At 44.8% G+C, this 17,650-nt stretch overlaps 3 protein-coding genes across 3 annotated transcripts; 2 read left to right on the forward strand and 1 right to left on the reverse strand.

Moving 5' to 3' along the window:
• The first annotated feature begins 504 nt into the window (after positions 1–504).
• On the forward strand, positions 505–9,766 carry LOC311106389 (protein naked cuticle homolog 2-like). The gene is made up of 8 exons (XM_084148723.1): positions 505–745; positions 861–887; positions 977–1,062; positions 7,172–7,232; positions 7,559–7,641; positions 7,791–7,886; positions 8,076–8,352; positions 8,499–9,766. Exons 1-8 carry the CDS (start codon positions 721–723, stop codon positions 9,026–9,028), a joined length of 1,185 nt encoding a protein of 394 aa, XP_084004849.1. The 5' UTR covers positions 505–720; the 3' UTR covers positions 9,029–9,766.
• A 557-nt stretch (positions 9,767–10,323) lies between these two features.
• Positions 10,324–13,657, forward strand: LOC311108717 (leucine-rich repeat-containing protein 14B-like). Its single transcript, XM_084151438.1, has 3 exons — positions 10,324–10,795; positions 11,156–11,784; positions 12,365–13,657. The coding sequence occupies exons 1-3, from the start codon at positions 10,520–10,522 to the stop codon at positions 13,038–13,040; spliced, it is 1,581 nt and encodes a 526-aa protein (XP_084007564.1). The 5' UTR covers positions 10,324–10,519; the 3' UTR covers positions 13,041–13,657.
• Positions 13,658–13,721: 64 nt separating this feature from the next.
• LOC311110483 (cytochrome b-c1 complex subunit 7-like) lies at positions 13,722–16,466 on the reverse strand. The gene is made up of 4 exons (XM_084153015.1): positions 16,397–16,466; positions 15,408–15,476; positions 15,105–15,271; positions 13,722–13,891 (listed from the first exon to the last, which is right to left on the reverse strand). The coding sequence occupies exons 1-4, from the start codon at positions 16,413–16,415 to the stop codon at positions 13,814–13,816; spliced, it is 333 nt and encodes a 110-aa protein (XP_084009141.1). The 5' UTR covers positions 16,416–16,466; the 3' UTR covers positions 13,722–13,813.
• Positions 16,467–17,650: the final 1,184 nt, after the last annotated feature.

The following is a 17,650-nucleotide window of genomic DNA, read 5'->3' on the forward strand; positions in this document are numbered from 1 at the left end:
ATACCCCTTTACTGCTTTTGTCTTACCAACCCCGTTGAAAATATTATGAAGAATGTTGAGGAATCTTTGACCAAAAAGGTCTCGTTCCAGAAGATAGACATCATAAACGCGCAACAGGTGATTGGAACTGAAGTGGCGTTCTAGTCATTCAGTACCTGGTCCATTCTATGCACAATTACGCAGACACGTGTCACAATGTGTTACCACCACTGGGTGGCAATATTTATCTCAGGGAATTTACAGTAGCCTATTTAGGGAAACAGCGATCTAGATATTTAACAAATAAAACGTTTGTATAATGAAGGACTCTTATTTTATGTTTACATGCATAGACACATCATGCATGCGTTTAATTACGGCAATGTCATTTGTTGTATGCACACATAATACAAATCCACAGTTGGTTTGGGGAAAATACCTTCCCCTAATGGCCAGCAGGAGGTGCTGTACCCTCTATAGATTATTCGTTTCTTTTTCATATTAAGTTCCGCAAGTTCCCTCTGTCCATATTGCGAGCACTTTCCCAAAGCTTCGGTCCTCTTGTTTACCTCAACAAACTTTAGCCTATCTCAACCCTTTAATAACTTGATGGGAAAATTGATATATCGGTGCATACAGGATACAACTGTCTTTGTTCTTATCAATGGGAGATGATGAAAATGTATTGGTCAATGCGCAAATAGATGAAGGTTCAAGGCACGAGAGGAAATACCACAAAATATGGGCAAACTCCAATCAAAACATGGTAAAACTTGGTATTTAGATTAGTTTCAGAGGCTACTGTATATCTCTTAATAACCAAAATGTAACAGTATTTTATTTATATCTTTTATGTTTCCATTTATGCATAATTTGGATAGCCTGTAAACGCAGAGAAAATCCTGAAGGTAAGAATCACCTATTCAAAAGTATGTCTCTCAAATATAAAATGTCATGCAGGGTATAGACTATTTCTTATTTAGTTTTTATTTTCCAGGTGGTAGTTTTGCTGCCAATGTGCTCACCTGTCAGAGAGAGCGGGAACATACGGGTCTCCACACCCACCCAATCAGATTTAAGCAGGTACAGTACATTATAATACAGTTTATATATTTTACACCTGAGTTGAGATATGATTAATATTTTGGCACTTTTGAAGATTTAAGAGAGAAAGAGCGAGAGTGGAGATACAGAGAGAGAGAGTGACAGAGAGAGAGCGAGAGAGAGAGAGAGAGAGAGAGAGAGTGAGAGAGTAACATGCCTTTACCTCAGAAAGTCGGTTACCTCATCACAAATATCACTATCAATATCAAGTTGTCCTCTGTAGCTCAGTTGGTAGAGCTGATGGCCTTTGCAGCATCAGGATAGTGGGAAAAAATGTATGCACGCATGACTGTAAGTCGCTTTGGATAAAAGTGGGTCTTTTTTTTGGCATAGAAAAGCCTGTAAATGGATAGCAACACAGACATGTGTGTCATTAGAGTGGAGAGGCTTGAACTTGGATAATGATGCTAACGAGAACCAGAATGGTGGAGTCCTGTGACGGGGCAGATGAATGGGCCAAGGCCTCCCAGAGTGGGAGGGGTTAGAACCCTAATGGAAATGTAAAGGTGGTTATTTTATGAGACAGAGGGAGGTCAACTGACCATTCTCAATATTGAGTACAGGATGTTGTTGTATTCATCAACCTTTATTCATAAATCATAGCCAAAGTTTGTACCATCTGGGGTTGGTAAATTGGTAAACAACAAAAAACATTGTGAATTGCTGTCTTGTCACTCTTGTTAACACTGTCAGTCACCACTTCGGGCTCACATTGTATCCACACAGTTGTTCACACAGGGGTTCACACTGGGGTTCACACTGGTGTTCACACTGGGGTTCACTCATTCTCAGCCAGGTCTGCCCCAGCCCAGGATGATAAACTAGCCAGACACGCTCCCTCCCTCCCAGTCCCAGTCAAGGCAAGGCAGCCACAGGATCATAGCTCACAGCCAAGCCAGGGACATGAAAGGGCCTTTTTTTCTCCCCGCTGCTTCCTTTTCTCTCTCTGTGAGAAGAGGCTGTTATGTCAGTGTGAAACACATATGGCCACCGTCCAGAACAGCGGGGTCTTTCAGTGCCGCCACACTGAAACCACACATCTGGTCCTGGTTTTCTGACTGCAACAGAACAGGGGGAAAAAAACAGGGAAGGGAACAAGGTATGGTAGGCGTAGTGTCTGGTGGTGGGTGGACCGCCCTCACATCACAGGCGGCCGGTTAATTGGTGAGGACGGACTCATAGTAATGGCTGGAACGGAATCAATGGAATGGTATCAAATACATCAAACACATGGTTTCAATGTGTTTGATGCCATTCCATTCACTCCATTACAGCCATTGTTATGAGTCGTCCTCCCCTCAGCAGCCTCCTGTGCCTCAGATGTAGGCCTAGTACTGTTAATGAGACGGTCAGGTTTGGGGAGCTGTAGGGGCATGAGAGTCCTATACATCATCATGTAGCATAGTGAGAGTCCTATACAACATCATCATGTAGCATAGTGAGAGTCCTATACAACATCATGTAGCATAGTGAGAGTCCTATACAACATCATGTAGCATAGTGAGAGTCCTATACAACATCATGTAGCATAGTGAGAGTCCTATACAACATCATGTAGCATAGTGAGAGTCCTATACAACATCATGTAGCATAGTGAGAGTCCTATACAACATCATGTAGCATAGTGAGAGTCCATTACAACATCATCATGTTGCATAGTGAGAGTCCTATACAACATCATCATGCTCATTACTCTTATATGACCACTCACTGCCTCACTCACATATTTTTTATGTATTCTTTTCACTCTCGTAATCATCTCTCAACACTTGGATAGACCCATTGGAGCCATGTTGAATGCCTGCTGCAGGGACATGTTTAACTCATTGTGGTGGTGAGGAGGTGTTAATGAAGTGTTGGTCTATGTTGCTGCCTCTCTGGAGCCTGTAATTAGGAAAGAGAGGCAGAGCCTGTCAGGTTCCTGTAATGAGACCAACATCCTCAATGTCTTTTTAATGGCAGTTCAGTTGTTCCTGTGATTCTGTTTTCCAGCCCCACCATTAACTGCTCCATGACACCATTGCTTATATAACTGTCAGCAGGGGCCTACAGTTTGTAATGTACTGTATGTTCTTTGCCTGGGCACTTCATATGTGTGCCTGGCTGTCTGAGCTTATGTTCATGGTTTGTCCTCTTTTCAGTAAGGAAGCTTGATTATAATGTAAATTATAAGATCACATTAAACTGCAACCTCTCGGTTGTGTTGCAGCAGAATCTAATAGCGAACGGTCTATCCTTGATTATAGAGTGAGATATTTCACTATTTCATTTCACCTATGTTTCGGCTGTGATGCCTCCATCGGGGTGCCACAGGGTCTAGCAGTAACACCTATATTTTGTGTCAACATCCTGCAGCCTCAGGTCATAGACCCAGTGAGACACCAAAGGTCTCCGTCACACACCTCAGTCAGAGAGCCCACTGTTAGCCATGGAAGAATTAACCTTTTCTTCCCCTCTCTCTCCTCCTCTTCTGGCTTCTCCACTTCAAAGGGAGTTTGTGTGTGTGTGTGTGTGTGTGTGTTTGTGTGTGTGTGTGTGTGTGTGTGTTTGTGTGTGTGTGTGTGCTGTATATAGAGTGTGTGCTGAGGGGCACTGGTCCTAGACTTTCCTCTCTTTGGAAAGAGTAACATATTTACCATGCATGAATTGAAAATAAACAGCAGCCATGTTTTGGAGTGAGGCCCTACTGCCTTTACTGTAAGGTGTCTGATCTCAGCAGCTACTGATTGTGAATGAATGTGTTCTTCCATTCTGTACTGGTTCTACTCAGTTTTCAAAAGTCATGTGATACAATATCTGCAGAAAAACCTATAGGATGTGTCATACTTAATTCAAACAGGATTTTAAACAATTTCTGACTTCCCTCAATATTGACATACTGTATCTGTCCAATTACTGTGACTCAGGGTGGAGTGCAGATAATATCACCTGATGGATTAACAAAGGCACGTTTGATTATCAAACCTGTTTGTCCAAGGCAGGTCTGGATCACGTTCAGATATGGCAGCCAGAGATTAGAACGTACAAACACTAACAAAGTTAGAGGAGAAACCAACCACATCGGGTTGCAGTCTGTGTGGTGTGTATGGATGTGGAACTGCAGTGTTGAAAAACTGGACCAGTCATTCTGTTGTGTTTGTAGAGGCCCACTGGGCACACACTGGTTGAATCAACGTTGTTTCCACGTCATTTCAATGAGATTACGTTGAACCAACATGGAATAGACGTTGAATTTACGTCTGTGCCCAGTGGGGGAACCTTCCTTCCAACCCTCCTCGTATTGTTTCTGTCCTGTTTGTTGCCCCAGAGGTTTCTGTTCATTATTCTATCGGCTGTAGACTGTTCAGACTCTGGACTCTGTGATCATATTTGGGATGAGATCGCCTCCCAGAACATTCCAGCTCTGAGCCAGGCAAGCTGGATTGGATCGTTCGGGTGTCTTTCTCCACCCTTTCATGTTTGGTTACTTGGAGAACCTTCAAGTGATTTTGGAAACCACCCTGTTTGCTGGGCTGTTAGCTCAGACAGAATACTAGAGAGAGAGAGTGAGAGAGAGAGAGAGAGATAGAGAGAGAGAGAGAGAGGGAGAGATAGATAGATAGATAGAGAGAGAGAGAGAGAGAGAGAGAGAGAGAGAGAGAGAGAGAGAGAGAGAGAGAGAGAGATAGAAAATGAAAAAGAAACCATGGTTCATCATGTCATTGGGTGGTGAGAACACTTGGACATCTCTACCCACAATGATCTGAAATTTCCCAATGCTTTGCGCCCTGAAGGCCAGCAGATCTGATTGGCCAGTTGGAGAGAGGCCCGGTTCTATAGCTAGCTAGAGAGGCATTTTCTTCCTGTGAAATGAGCTCTACGTTTCAGCAGCCAAACCACCCGTGCAGACTCTGGCTCCAGTATTTCCTCACCCAACTACAGCTCAACATCCAAATCCCTCCCTCAGTTCCCCTCCTCCAGAAATCTCTCACATCTGGTTTCTGTGAGCAAGGCCAGGCCTCTGAAAATGAGCACTTCTTAATGGTTATTCTGTGCCTGAGTCTGAAATCAACCCCTAACCCTTTTACATTTTTTGTATATCAACTTCCAATACTTCTATATCAACTTGTATACCAACTTCCAGTGACTTATCTTCCTATTATGTATAAAGAAGCCGATTCACATAAACTCCTGCAATGAAGCAACCATCCTTCCCCATGCAGCACCACCCCCATACGATCAACCACCTATTCAGGTATCGGTTGACAGGAAGAGAGATGATCAACCACCTATCCAGGTATTGGTTGACAGGAAGAGAGTTTGTTCAAACAAAGCCCTGCACTGTTCTCTTCCCAGGGCTCTGCGTTTGACTCTAACTAAGGGGAGTGGGAGAGAGGGGGGCTACGGGACAGGATGCAAAAATGGGTGACACCCAGTTCATCTGGGGTAGGGTTACCTCCCCTCCCCTCCCCTCTCGGTCGGTAACCCTACCCCAGATAAAAGGGCCCGTAGCAGGCAGAGTTTGGCTGGGACACTGGGTGAAGCCATCAGCAGTCAGGATTATCTGTCAGCATCGTCCTCTCATACTCCACAGGCTCTTTGTTACTCTGTTGCCGTGGACAACTGTGTGCTACTGGGACTGTCTGTGGTGGAGAGAGTCAGACGCACAGATACAATGTTTTGGTGCTTTCACTGTCATTTTCTGAAGGGTTTCTGACTTGTTGCAACAGAGGGTTGGATATCATAGGCTCAGATCTTGATAGGTCTTGATAACACATGTAATATGCTCAGCACCGTTCAGGGGAACACCTAGTTTCAAAGTGTGGGTACTCGCCAAGCAAGAAGTACCCAGTGGATTTAATTGAAGTTAATATCCATCTTGAGCCTTTTTAAGCACATAGGCATTATAAATAGCTTGTAGTCTCAGCAGGTTCTTGAACATAGTCTGTACATTTACCATGTGTTATTGTTTCCATATGAGACGCTCAGTTCTACTCATATATGGGAACTCGGTGGGTGATATTACTTTATTACCAAGAGTGACTTAATGGATCTACTTTTACTGGATAGAGTGATGTCAAAGCTGGCATGGCCGGGGCATGACTGCCTGCCTGCTCTTACAGTAAATTCACCCTGATAGGTTCTACCTTTCTCCCGTGCTTTATTCCCTCTCTGTGTTTTACTAGAATAGAATATAATAAAATAATATAGAATAAAATACCTAGAATATAATAGAAAGTTGTCTTCTGCTTCTTCTGGATATTTACATTTGATTCTGAGGTAGATTTGAGCAAATGTCAGCCATTTTTGGACTCTGATATCAGAAGTAGCTCTTCAAATTTTAGGAAAATAGACCCTGGCAGATTATATCTCTCAGTAAGGCCAGTTTAGAAACGAGACAGACAGCCCACTGGGCACAGACGTCAATTCAACGTCTATTCCACGTTGGTTCAATGTAATTTAGTTGAAATGACGTGGAAACAACGTTGATTCAACCAGTGTGTGCCCATTGGGAGAGAAGGTCAGTCATCTGTCTGTGGCTCCTGTGTTCAGGGTGGTGACGTCTTGACCTTCTGTTCCCCATTCAGTCCCATGTGACAATGTTCCGGGGTTCTCCACTGACCCTCAGTACATCAACTGTAGAACCCCTCTGTCCCAGTGAGCGGAGGAGATCAGGGGTCAGATTAGAGGCTCAGCTTTCATCCCAAAGGGGAAATTAATTACTATTGGTCCTGTGCTAGTTACTTGTATATCTAATTAGTGCGTGTGTGTGCGCGCGCATGTGTGCATGTGTGTATATAGAGGCGGATGTGCTGTGTCTGCATTACATCTGATTAGTGATAGAACACATTATACATACATATCGCTTTATGGAATTTATCGGACGTTGAGGTGACCTTGAAAGCATTAGCTGGGATGCTGGTTCTCACAGTATTATTTACCCAGATGATGACAAACAATAGGCCCCCAGATGATCAAAGGTTTCCTGCTCTCACATCTCTGAGTCATTTATTGCTTCCTTCTCCCTCACTCTATTCCTCCTCCTCTTCTGTGACTTATTCTCTCCTAATTCTCACTTGGTGCATCCCTCCCCTCCTTCTTTTTCCAGGAGTTGTGCAGAAGGGAAGTGAAGGATGAGCAGGTCTTGAACCATAAGTGCCCCCTACAGGGTGAGTAGAGAAAGACGGCTCAGTGGATCTGATCGCGTTACTGTTGCACTGATCCAAATCTAGCATGCATCATAAACTTAACAGCATACTCAATGATTCATCTGTTTGATTCGGTATGATTCATATCTTAACTAAGCATACCCCTTGGTTGTCTGGGAAAAAGGAAGTTTGTTGTATATTTGCACGCAAATGCCTGAAACCTGGGATAGTATGTGGGTATTGTTGTCTGTAAACAGAAAATACCCATTCAATGAGTGTAATAGATTGAGTAGACACAAGCTTTCCCAGCCCAAGGCTAATGAGAATGTACTGTGTGTGTTTTACAGTGGTACTGCCACCAGAGAAGGACAGGGAGAGCTACATCCATGTTCCATTCAGACAGCCCAGGAAGAGAAACAGCCATGTTGATGTGAGCTTCAAAAGGAGAATCTATATAGAATCTATGTAGATAACATAGTAGTTTATTACTGCTATATACAGTAAAGCAAGGGTTTGTTTGATGAGCATAATATGGTACAGTTGTGTTTGTTCATCCGTTGTGTTTGTTCATGGTTACAGGACACAGAGTGCAACGTGGTGTTGGAGGATGACACTCGGCAAGAGTGGGTTTTCACACTGTATCACTTTGACAACAGCGGTAAAGTCACCAAGCAGGTACGGCAGCTCCACACGCCTACAACAAGGAACTCTTGCGCAATATACGTTTTCTCTTTAGATTAAGATAACTCTGCTGCCCTGCTAATGGTGTGTGTGTGTGTGTGTGTGTGTGTGTGCGTATGATGATGTGCATGTGTGTGTGCGTGTATGTGACTGGGTGAACAATGATGTGTGTGTGTGTTACAGGATATGTGCAGTCTCATGCAGTCCATCTACGAGGTGGTTGAAGCGTCGGCCAAGCAGCCGTCCTGTAGCAGCACAGCGCTAAAAGTCAAACTGGTGGTGGGCCCTTCCAGCAGCTCCGGCCGGGGATCCAGAACAGGGGACAGAATGGAGGTCCAACAGGAGGAGGCTAGGAGCCCAGAGAGGACTTTTCACTGTGTGGATGAAAACACAGAACGCAGGAACCACTACTTAGACCTAGCTGGGATAGAGAACTATTCCTCCAGGTTTGACGATGCAGGTAGGTACACAATTACCATTTTCAGCACTTTTGAGGCACAGATCATTAAAGTCAACATGTTTTTACTGAAAACACACCAAAGATGAATGACATTCAACAAAGAGAAACGGCAGCATAACATGATGTTTGTTGTCCATCCTCTGCAGACGCCCCCTCTCAGGAGCCCAGACTGGATGCACGCACAGACCAGCAGCACCGCTCAGTGTTGGTAGGGGAGAACTGCGGTGCAACTGAGTCCAGAGGCAGGGGCCTCTCCTTCATCAGGTCTCTCAGGGGCCATGTCAAGGCAGTGGGGGGAGACAGAGGAGGAGGAGGAGGAGGAGGAGGGGGAGGGGGAGGAGGAAGTGGGGGTAAATCAAGCAAGCCTCATGGCCACCACCCCTCCATGTGGTGCCACCCCTCCCAACCACACTCCCAGCCCCAACTCCCCTTACAGTACAGCCACAGCAAGAGGCTTCGCTCCAGGGCCAGAGAGGCTGGGTCCCTCTCCAGAACCCTCCACCACCTACACCAGCCTGGTTCTCAAGTTCAGCCAGGGGGAGAGAGGGAGATGCTGCCCAGCCTGCCTGCCTCGTCTGGGGGCTTGGTCCCACTGGCTCAGAGGCATGAGCACCACCACCACCACCACCATCACCACCACTACCACCATCACCACCACTACCACCCCCCGGCATGACTGCAGTCTGCACTCCACTCAGGGATACAGAGACTGAGAGACACACCTCCCTGTGGTTTAGCCTATAGCTAGGGCCCTGAGCCATTCCTGGTCAGGTCAGGTGGGCCTTAGATATAGTATAGGGCTGTGGGACACCACCACTCTCCATTCTAACGAGTAATAGCAACTCCGTACAAAAATGAATTGTTATGCCTTGTATAGATGACTGAGTTTCATGTTGAATGTGCCGTGTTAAATATGCTAATCACCTTTGGAAGCCTTCTAGACTGATGTTTCTTCTCAGGTTTCTATAGTGGAGGCTGCTGAGGGGAGGACGACTCATAATAATGGCCGGAACAGCGCAAATGGAATGGCATCAAAGATGTGGAAACCATGTGTTTGATGTATTTGATACTATTCCACTGATTCCACTCCAGTCATTACCACGAGCCTGTCCTCCCCAATTAAGGTGCCACCAACCTCCTGTGATTACCACTTACATTTAATATAATAAATGAATACTTTTATTAAGGCAAAGATTTAAACAGTTACATCCCTGTATTAGAGTTTATGCAGTAGGTTATGTATTGTCTGTATTTTGATGTATGAAAGCATGATAAACTTTGCTTGTGTTCATTGTAGTTTTTTATACACACGCTCTAATGAATGCTGATGTTTTCAAATTTGGCAAGATGAAAAATGTTTTAAAATAATACTTTGTAAGACACAATAAAGCGATACACACTGTGTTTACAGCATGTGGAAGTTGTCCAATGTCAAATGTGTTTCTCTCTCATGGCCAAAGCAAAACATTACATGCTAAGGCTCTAAGACTTTTTATCAATGTATTTAGAACACTCTGGAGGTTCCAGTGTACTCAAATGGATAATGTTTTCGTAACCGGTCAAGTTACGCTATGACATCTGATCCGCCATTGCGTTGGTCTTGATAAACAGCTAAGCCTTCAGTGAATCTATCATTTCATTGTGGGCATGTTGCCAATGTTATCCTGTGTAGGTACAGCAGTACTGTACATGTCCGTGCTATGTTTGTTTACATTGCTTTGCTGTTATTGTTGTCACTGGTATTTATATATAGCTTGCTTGCATAGACAGGTCATTTCAATGTTGGCGGTATGGAGGGAGGTTGGGCCTCATTTTGTAAGCAGTAGGCTAGGAAAAGGTTGTTGCTGCTCAGCACCTTGGTGTAGGTTGCAAATAGATTCCCTGTTCGCGAGGTGAAGGGAATGAGACAGCTGTTTCTAAAAATAGCCCTCTCACTCACCTACCACGTGCCCCAAGCCTCTCTTTCGCAACACGATACCACAGCAAACAAGGTCCAGACAGATATACAGTACTGGCAGAGACAAAGAATCAACACACAGAGAGACACTCAGGGAGAGAGCAACATCACAAACACATCCAGTCACAAGGGATGATTGGTTGATCCTAACACTTCAAGACCCAGACTTCGAGGACAGGAGAGGTAGAACACAGAACATAGAAGAGAGCCATGAAAAGTCTCAGGTTCCTCGCTGCCGAAGGGTTCGCCCAGAGTGGGCCGAGCGCCAGGGAGAATCTCAGCTGTGTGTCGTTCAACCTCTACCCACTCCTCTTCAAGGCCTGCTACATGCACGAGAAGGCCCTCCTCCTCCACGACCTCGTCCAAACCTGGCCCCTGCATGAGCTTAACCTGCAAAGGCTCCTGGGAAAGACGGTGGACTGCCAGGAGGACCTGACCTCCTGCACCTGCCGGCTGTGCCTGGAAGCTCTGCTGATGGGCCTGAAGGTAGGCTTATTGTGTGTTCTGGTGTTATTTTCTTTAAAGGTGCAATCTGTAATTTTCACTGGTCAAAAGTGCTACTTGTGAACTGATGCACTGAGTTTTGGCCAATGTGACAAGTTTTTTGTTTTGCTTCAAGTCTGAATGTGTTTGTAGTTACATTTACATTTACATTTACGTCATTTAGCAGACGCTCTTATCCAGAGCGACTTACAATAGTTACTTGAGTTGCCACTGGGGCAATAAACGTAAAAAATGTCAGCTTACATCATTTAAGGGCCTTTGATTTGTAAGACAAATTCCCATTTGATGGCAATAAACAGCTAGATTCTATGTTCTATCTCTCTCCATCTGTTCCATCTCCAGTCCTATGTGCTGCGGCCCCCAGAGACCTATGCCAAGACCCTCCGTGTGGTGGACCTGACTGGGCTGAAGGACACAGAGCACCATACCTGTGCCTGTGGATCCACCCTGGGCCGCTGGGCCCGCACCCAGCTCCTCACCCGCATATGCTACGAGGTCATGGTGGCCATCCAGGCGGGTGACACTGCACCCTCCGCCCTCGAGACCGAGGTGGATGTGCGCCTGAACGGCTTCGTCACCGGGCGGAACTACGAGGTGGTGGCCCAGGCCTTCCTGCTCCTGCGTCAATGCCCCTTGAAGCTGCGCTTCGTCGGGTTCCGAGCCGACTCTCTAGCCCTCAAACAGCTGTTCTACGTGCTGCGTGTGGCCCAACCGGAGGCCATGAGGAGACTCGAGGTGGTCCATAACGTTCACCTGGAGGCCCCGCACCTGGAGTTGCTATTGTCCCGGATGGAGTTTCCCCAGCTGCAGTCCCTGACGCTGCCTGCGGGGGCGATGGATGTGCGAAGGCTGGGCTCGGATGAGGATGACCTGCTGGCCACCATTGGGGATCTGCTGAGCCGGCTGACTGAACTGACAGAGCTCTACATGGGCTTCTCCACCCTCACCGGACACCTGCGAAGACTACTAAGGTGCTCACCTCTCTGTGTGTGTGTGTGTAGGTATTGATGTCTACTGTATATATAGCTCTGGGGATGTCTATTCAAGCTGATGCATTCCCACTGTGTAATATCATAGCATGGGGGCTGCAGTTTGCACTATTCAGTTTGCACTCAGTGGCATTTTGTTTTTTTTGCTTGGCTGTGGGGGAGAATGTAGACAGCTGACTGCTGCTAAATCTGCAGGTCGGCCAGAAACCAATGGACACTTAACAGCTGTCTTCTTCCCAAATGGCAACCTATTCCCTATATAATATACTACGTTTGACCAGAGGCCTATGGGCCCTGGTCCAAAGTAGTGCACTTTAAAGGGAATAGGGTGTCAATTACGGCTGACATTGAAATATCACTGAAGCCGTGACCCAAAACAACAAGCAGACACCTGCACTGTCCATTAATTAGGCATGCATCGTAAAGCTTTCATAGTGCCTTTGCTTTTTTGTCAAGCATGCATGAAATGAGGAGCACACACACACTTACAAACAATTGATAACGTTGCAAAATAGTTAACATTTACTGCAATATATTTGTGACCCTCTGGCCTTGTCCACAGCCCCCTGACCACCCCACTGCAAAGCCTAGAGCTGGCCAACTGTAACCTGAACCGAACAGACATGGCCTACCTGGCCAACAGCCTGCACAGCGAGAACCTGGTCAGTCTGGACATAAGTGGTCACGACGTGTGCGGCCTCTTCCCCACCACCTTCATCAAGCTCCTCCACCGCTGCGCCGCCACCCTCCACAGCCTCACCCTGGAGGACTGTGACCTGGAAGACGAACACATGGACATCCTGACCCAGGCCCTGGCTCCCTGTCGCGGCCTGGAGGAGCTGAAGATACTGGGCAACCCTCTGAGCGCCACGGCCCTGCGCCGCCTCTTCTCCATGCTGGCCGCCGGGTTCTCAGCCCTGAGGTACGTGGAGCTGCCAGTGCCCCGGGACTGCTACCCCGAGGACGTCACCTACCCCCTGGATGAGACGGTGCTGCTGCAGTACGACAGGGAGATGTTCCAGGACGTCAGGGGTCAACTGATGGGGATCCTTCAGGGGGCGGGGAGGGGGAACGTGGAGGTGGTTACCCCCCTGTTGGGCGCTTATGACGCGGATATCAACGAGACCAGTAACGAGCTGGGGGTGTCCATGGTGAAATCCTTCAATAGCGTCATTGGAAACTTTATTGATACAATTACGGCCCTGGACAACAGGAGATCCAACAAAGAGGTTGATTAAAGTGCAGGTAGAATAGCAGAGGGAGGGTAATAGAGGGTTGATAGAGCAAGGGTTTGTGCAATACAAGGGGTTCATCTCAATCATCTATAGTGGCTTCCCACACTTCATTTCCACTGAGCCAAAGAAGTCTAAGAAACCAGTGCAAATAAAGGGAAGGAGACGAAGAGAGACAACTTTAGACAATTGGGATGACTGAAGACCTTGAGCAACGTTGTTTTATATCCATATGTACCAATTCATCTGTACTTGTAACAGATATTTTGACAAATGTATTGCCCCATTATCAGAAGATTTGTTGACATGCAATTGGCGCTAGATTATAGTATAGATTGAATTGTCCTTTTGGTCTTCCAATCATATGAGTGGCAATCATAGTAAAGCATTATTTGAGTGCTTAGTTTTGAGAATAGTACTACTTGTATACTGAACGTGTATTTACATGTACTGTATATATTTCGATTTAGATGTTTCTTGTATCTTCATGTATATTATGACATTTGTATGTGACCAGAATGGAGTGAAAGTTTGTTTTTACAAAAGTGCTATAAAATGTGGGATTAAACTGACTTTACCGTAAATAAAACTATTTATGTGGGGATCAAATCCTGGTTAGCTTTAAAAAAGAAAAAGACTCCACTCACATCTTTTGTGAAAATTAACATTTTTAATAAGCACACAGTCTTCCCACAGGGTACACTTTATTTTAAATATTACAACAGAGGACAACCATGCACCAGACCAAAGAGAAGGAACATCAGCCCTCCAGAGCCATCTCATTTCTTAGACCACTCCTCAACCTCTTTCCTCTCACGGATGACCTCCTCCAGGTAAGGCTCCAGGTAATGTACGTCCTACGGAGAAAGGTCAAACACAAAAACAAGATTAGTTCTGTCAATTTTCTCCCACCACTACCAGATGTGGTTTTTAGTATACAAACATTAAACAGCTTAATAGGCATCTCCCAACTCCTCAACGATTGGTCAATTTCAATCCAACCTGTTTATTCAATTAGTGTAGCACGATCAATATGGTAACAATATCACCTTAACCTCTGATAGGCTAGATTTTGGTCATTCATCACATTGTTACACCATAACATCGACTGCTGTGAAACTTCTGACATATCTTCCATTTCCCCAGTGACATCTCAAAGCCCTTCCTGTACACAAACTCTTGTATGTGAGACCATAGAGGCCAACAGTGGAGGTGTCATAACCATAAAACCTAGCGGACAAACAGGGTAGACATCATGCAAGACTACAAATCCCTGCAAGCTACTGCACATCATCTCTAGCGGACACCTTTGCTAACAGGTAATGTGTCAATTTAAAACAGTTCACAGAATTGTCCATTTAAAGAAATGTAGCTAATTTATTCATAATTACATGTAGCTAACATTAGATAGTTAATCCAGAGATTCTTGCAGTCTTATCCAGATCATCATGGCAAGTTCTTTATGATTGCCACATTAGCATTCCCCCCAAAACATTTTTTTGGGGGGTGGTAAATACAGGTGAATATATTGATAAAAGTCACCTTGTCCAAGAGAGATTTATACAGTTATCAAAACGTCACGTGAGGGTAAGCCTACATGGGACACAGCCCTTATTTGAAGTGTTTTTTAAATCCCCTTTGGGAAAAATGAATGGTTGAAAGATGGTCTCGTGTAGCTCAGTTGGTAGAGCATGGTGCTTGCAACACCAGAGTTGTGGGTTCGATTCCCACGGGGGACCATATGAAAATGTATGCACTCACTACTGTAAGTCGCTCTGGATAAGAGCATCTGCTAAATGACTAAAATGTAAATGTAAAATAAAACACTATTGGAACCATTTCCCTGTTTGACCGCTAGGTTTTATGGGTATTATGACTCATACTGTGGTACTCTATATGCACTGTACCTCAAATACTTTGAGCGTTTGCTCTAGCCTGCCTGGAGTGCCAGATGGGCGGGGTTTAACATTTTGAGAATATTCTATAGGTCCATTATGCCAGGCAAGCTCAATTAAACACAGAGAAAGTATTTCATTATTCAAATGGCATTTAAGCCCAGGTCTGCCATACCTCCTCATATTGAGTCCACTGTTCCTTGGGCAGAACCGCCTGCTTCATGGAGAGGTCCAGGGCTCTCTTGAGCCTGAACATCCTGTCATTGTACACTTTCTCTGGGAGCCTCCGCAGGGCCTCTTTCACATCGCCATCCTCATGGATCGTGTCATCACGCATCAGACCTGGAACCAAAACAAGCACCACACAGTGTCAGAGAAATATCTAACTGAAGATTATAGATGTTTCTAAGATTGAGTGAAATGATTTGTCTGAAAACCCTCGATGATGGCCCCAAAGGAAAATACTCCCAAGACTTGCCAATTTTGTTGAATCCGGCGGCATTGTAGTACCATTTACGGAAGCCGACCAGGAGTCTGCCAGTAGCTGCTGTGTGGGAGGCCAGAAGAAGAGTCAGATAATTTACAGTCAAGATTTGGTTGACTAAAACGTAATTAGAAATGCAGTTGCAATCACTGCAGTACAAAAGCAACGAGACACCAAATCATGTTCTCCATTCATTTAAGAAGATGCTTAAGTGGATGAACTAGAATTGAGATGATTACAGAGCTAGGGACTTGAGGGAGGGAGGGTTTGACAGTATTATTTGGGCAAACCAAGTAGAGTATCCCAACTGCAAACATTACATTTGTGGTGGATAACTGGATAGAGCGCTAGTAGATGACATTTCATGCTGTTATTACCTACAGAGTACTAGCTATGTGGGAACTGTGCGATCTGGCCATATTTCTGACTCTGGGGTGTACAGGAAGTATGGATAGAGGACATCAAACATGATTATAATCAATGTCAGTAGTAATACCGGGTACTGTTAGCTAGCCAAGTTGTGCTGGCTTGCATGTCAACTTATCTTGCTTTGTTTTAATTTTAGCTAACTAGCTATATGTTTACAACTACCAAGTTAGCTAAAGCTAGGCAATAGATGCTTAGTGTTTGATAATCATCGATCTGTACTGACGTGGCGTTTGAAAGTTGATCAGACCGAAGCACTGTTTTACCTATCAATTGAAAATGCATTTGGCATATATTACATTTAAAGGTTAAATTTGTCACTAGCAGTCTGGCATACACCACTGAGCCTTCGCTTGATTTGCCATTGCTAGCTTAACGTTAGTTAGGACACTCAGTAGAGGACACGACAAAATAGATTTTTAAAAAACATGGATTTGAACACACCCAAACACTCCGCATTAGATTTTGATGTTTTCAAAAATCAACATCACACTTTACTCAACAATGTTTCATCTCGATTTGGGCTAAAGAAATGCTTAAAGTCAGGTGATTTTTACCTGGTGCCCTCGACGCCATGTTGTTCTGACTAAGAAAGCTTGAGTGGAATTGTGGGTCAAATGAATCAGAGGCCAGTCAGCAACACTAAGAAAGTACTTCCGGGTTACAGAATTTCGGAACATTTCAAAATAAAAGTTCCCCACATAATAGTAGAGACGAACTACGATTTACATCTACATTTTAGTCATTTAGCAGACGCTCTTATCCAGAGTGACTTACAGGAGCAATTAGGGTTAAGTGCCTTGCTCAAGGGCACATCGACAGATTTTTCACCTAGTTGGCTCGGGGAGTGATGACATTGACATCTAACCGGTGCTGTAGGGGTGGGGGGAGGGGTCAAGGGACCTGAGCGGTCCACTGCGTTGTGAAATCTCGACCAATCACAGCAGGCACCACGCCACTCCAAGAGCTACTTGCAGTGCATGCTACTACCTAGAGCAGTATATTGTATAGATGTTTTTGTTTTTAAATATTAAATATGTCAGTAAAACTTTTTATTTTTATACTGCATAGCGCAGGTGATGTGTGGTTATGAACACTCATATCAAAAGGTTCGGGGCTGGACCAAAAACATCCGGGGCTGAAGCCCCAGAAGCCCAGGCCTAATGACGCCACTGCAGGAAACCTGCCCTGTACATGTCACTTTAGGTAAAATGCCCTAGGAATGTATTATGTCCAGCAGAGAGACAGGTAACCCATTTTAACAAAATACTTTCATGATGAGACCTTTCAGCCAATTGTGAAAGATTTTTTACGGGTGAAAAATGGCCAAGCTGCATCTGAATGCCAACCATTACCATTTGATCTCTCAGTTTCATGAGAATATGCATTTAGATCCTCTTCAGTGATGTGAGTAAATACTCTGAGCGGATTTCAGAGCAGATGATCTTAAACAAGCTACAGACTAGCCTACCTGTATTGCTTCCATCACAGCACATTTATCCTATGGCGTTTAGTTTTGGCCGCATCATGAGAACTTGACCATTCAGCACAATCATCCTTAAATCTCATAAGAAATTACGTGGTGTTTTTGGTCTTACAGTAACATTATAGTATGCTATTAAACTCAGGCTATTATGCAGAATAATAATTCATCATTAATTAAGTTATCTTGCAAGACATTGATTCGTCGCTCCGACAGCACTACACCCCTGATTATACTCAGTTTTCCAAAATGACCACAAACCAGCTCCATAGGGCCATATTGGACAGGATTCACATGGCCATATCTCCATAAATAATTGGTACATACA

This window comes from Coregonus lavaretus, assembly GCF_964263955.1.
Source record: "Coregonus lavaretus genome assembly, chromosome: 3".
NCBI classification, from domain to species: domain Eukaryota; kingdom Metazoa; phylum Chordata; class Actinopteri; order Salmoniformes; family Salmonidae; genus Coregonus; species Coregonus lavaretus.

Bases quoted from the DNA above. Each gene is read 5' to 3' on its own strand.
- LOC311108717 (XM_084151438.1), top strand. From the start codon at position 10,520: ATGAAAAGTCTCAGGTTCCTCGCTGCCGAAGGGTTCGCCCAGAGTGGG. The intron at 10,796-11,155 runs GTAGGCTTATTG...TTCCATCTCCAG, and splicing joins CTCTGCTGATGGGCCTGAAG to TCCTATGTGCTGCGGCCCCC. The intron at 11,785-12,364 runs GTGCTCACCTCT...CCTTGTCCACAG, and splicing joins CACCTGCGAAGACTACTAAG to CCCCCTGACCACCCCACTGC.
- LOC311106389 (XM_084148723.1), top strand. From the start codon at position 721: ATGGGCAAACTCCAATCAAAACATG. The intron at 7,887-8,075 runs GTACGGCAGCTC...TGTGTGTTACAG, and splicing joins GCGGTAAAGTCACCAAGCAG to GATATGTGCAGTCTCATGCA. The intron at 8,353-8,498 runs GTAGGTACACAA...CATCCTCTGCAG, and splicing joins CTCCAGGTTTGACGATGCAG to ACGCCCCCTCTCAGGAGCCC.
- LOC311110483 (XM_084153015.1), bottom strand. The intron at 15,272-15,407 runs GCAAGTCTTGGG...TTTTGGTTCCAG, and splicing joins CGCCGGATTCAACAAAATTG to GTCTGATGCGTGATGACACG. The intron at 13,892-15,104 runs GTATGGCAGACC...CTTTCTCCGTAG, and splicing joins AGTGGACTCAATATGAGGAG to GACGTACATTACCTGGAGCC.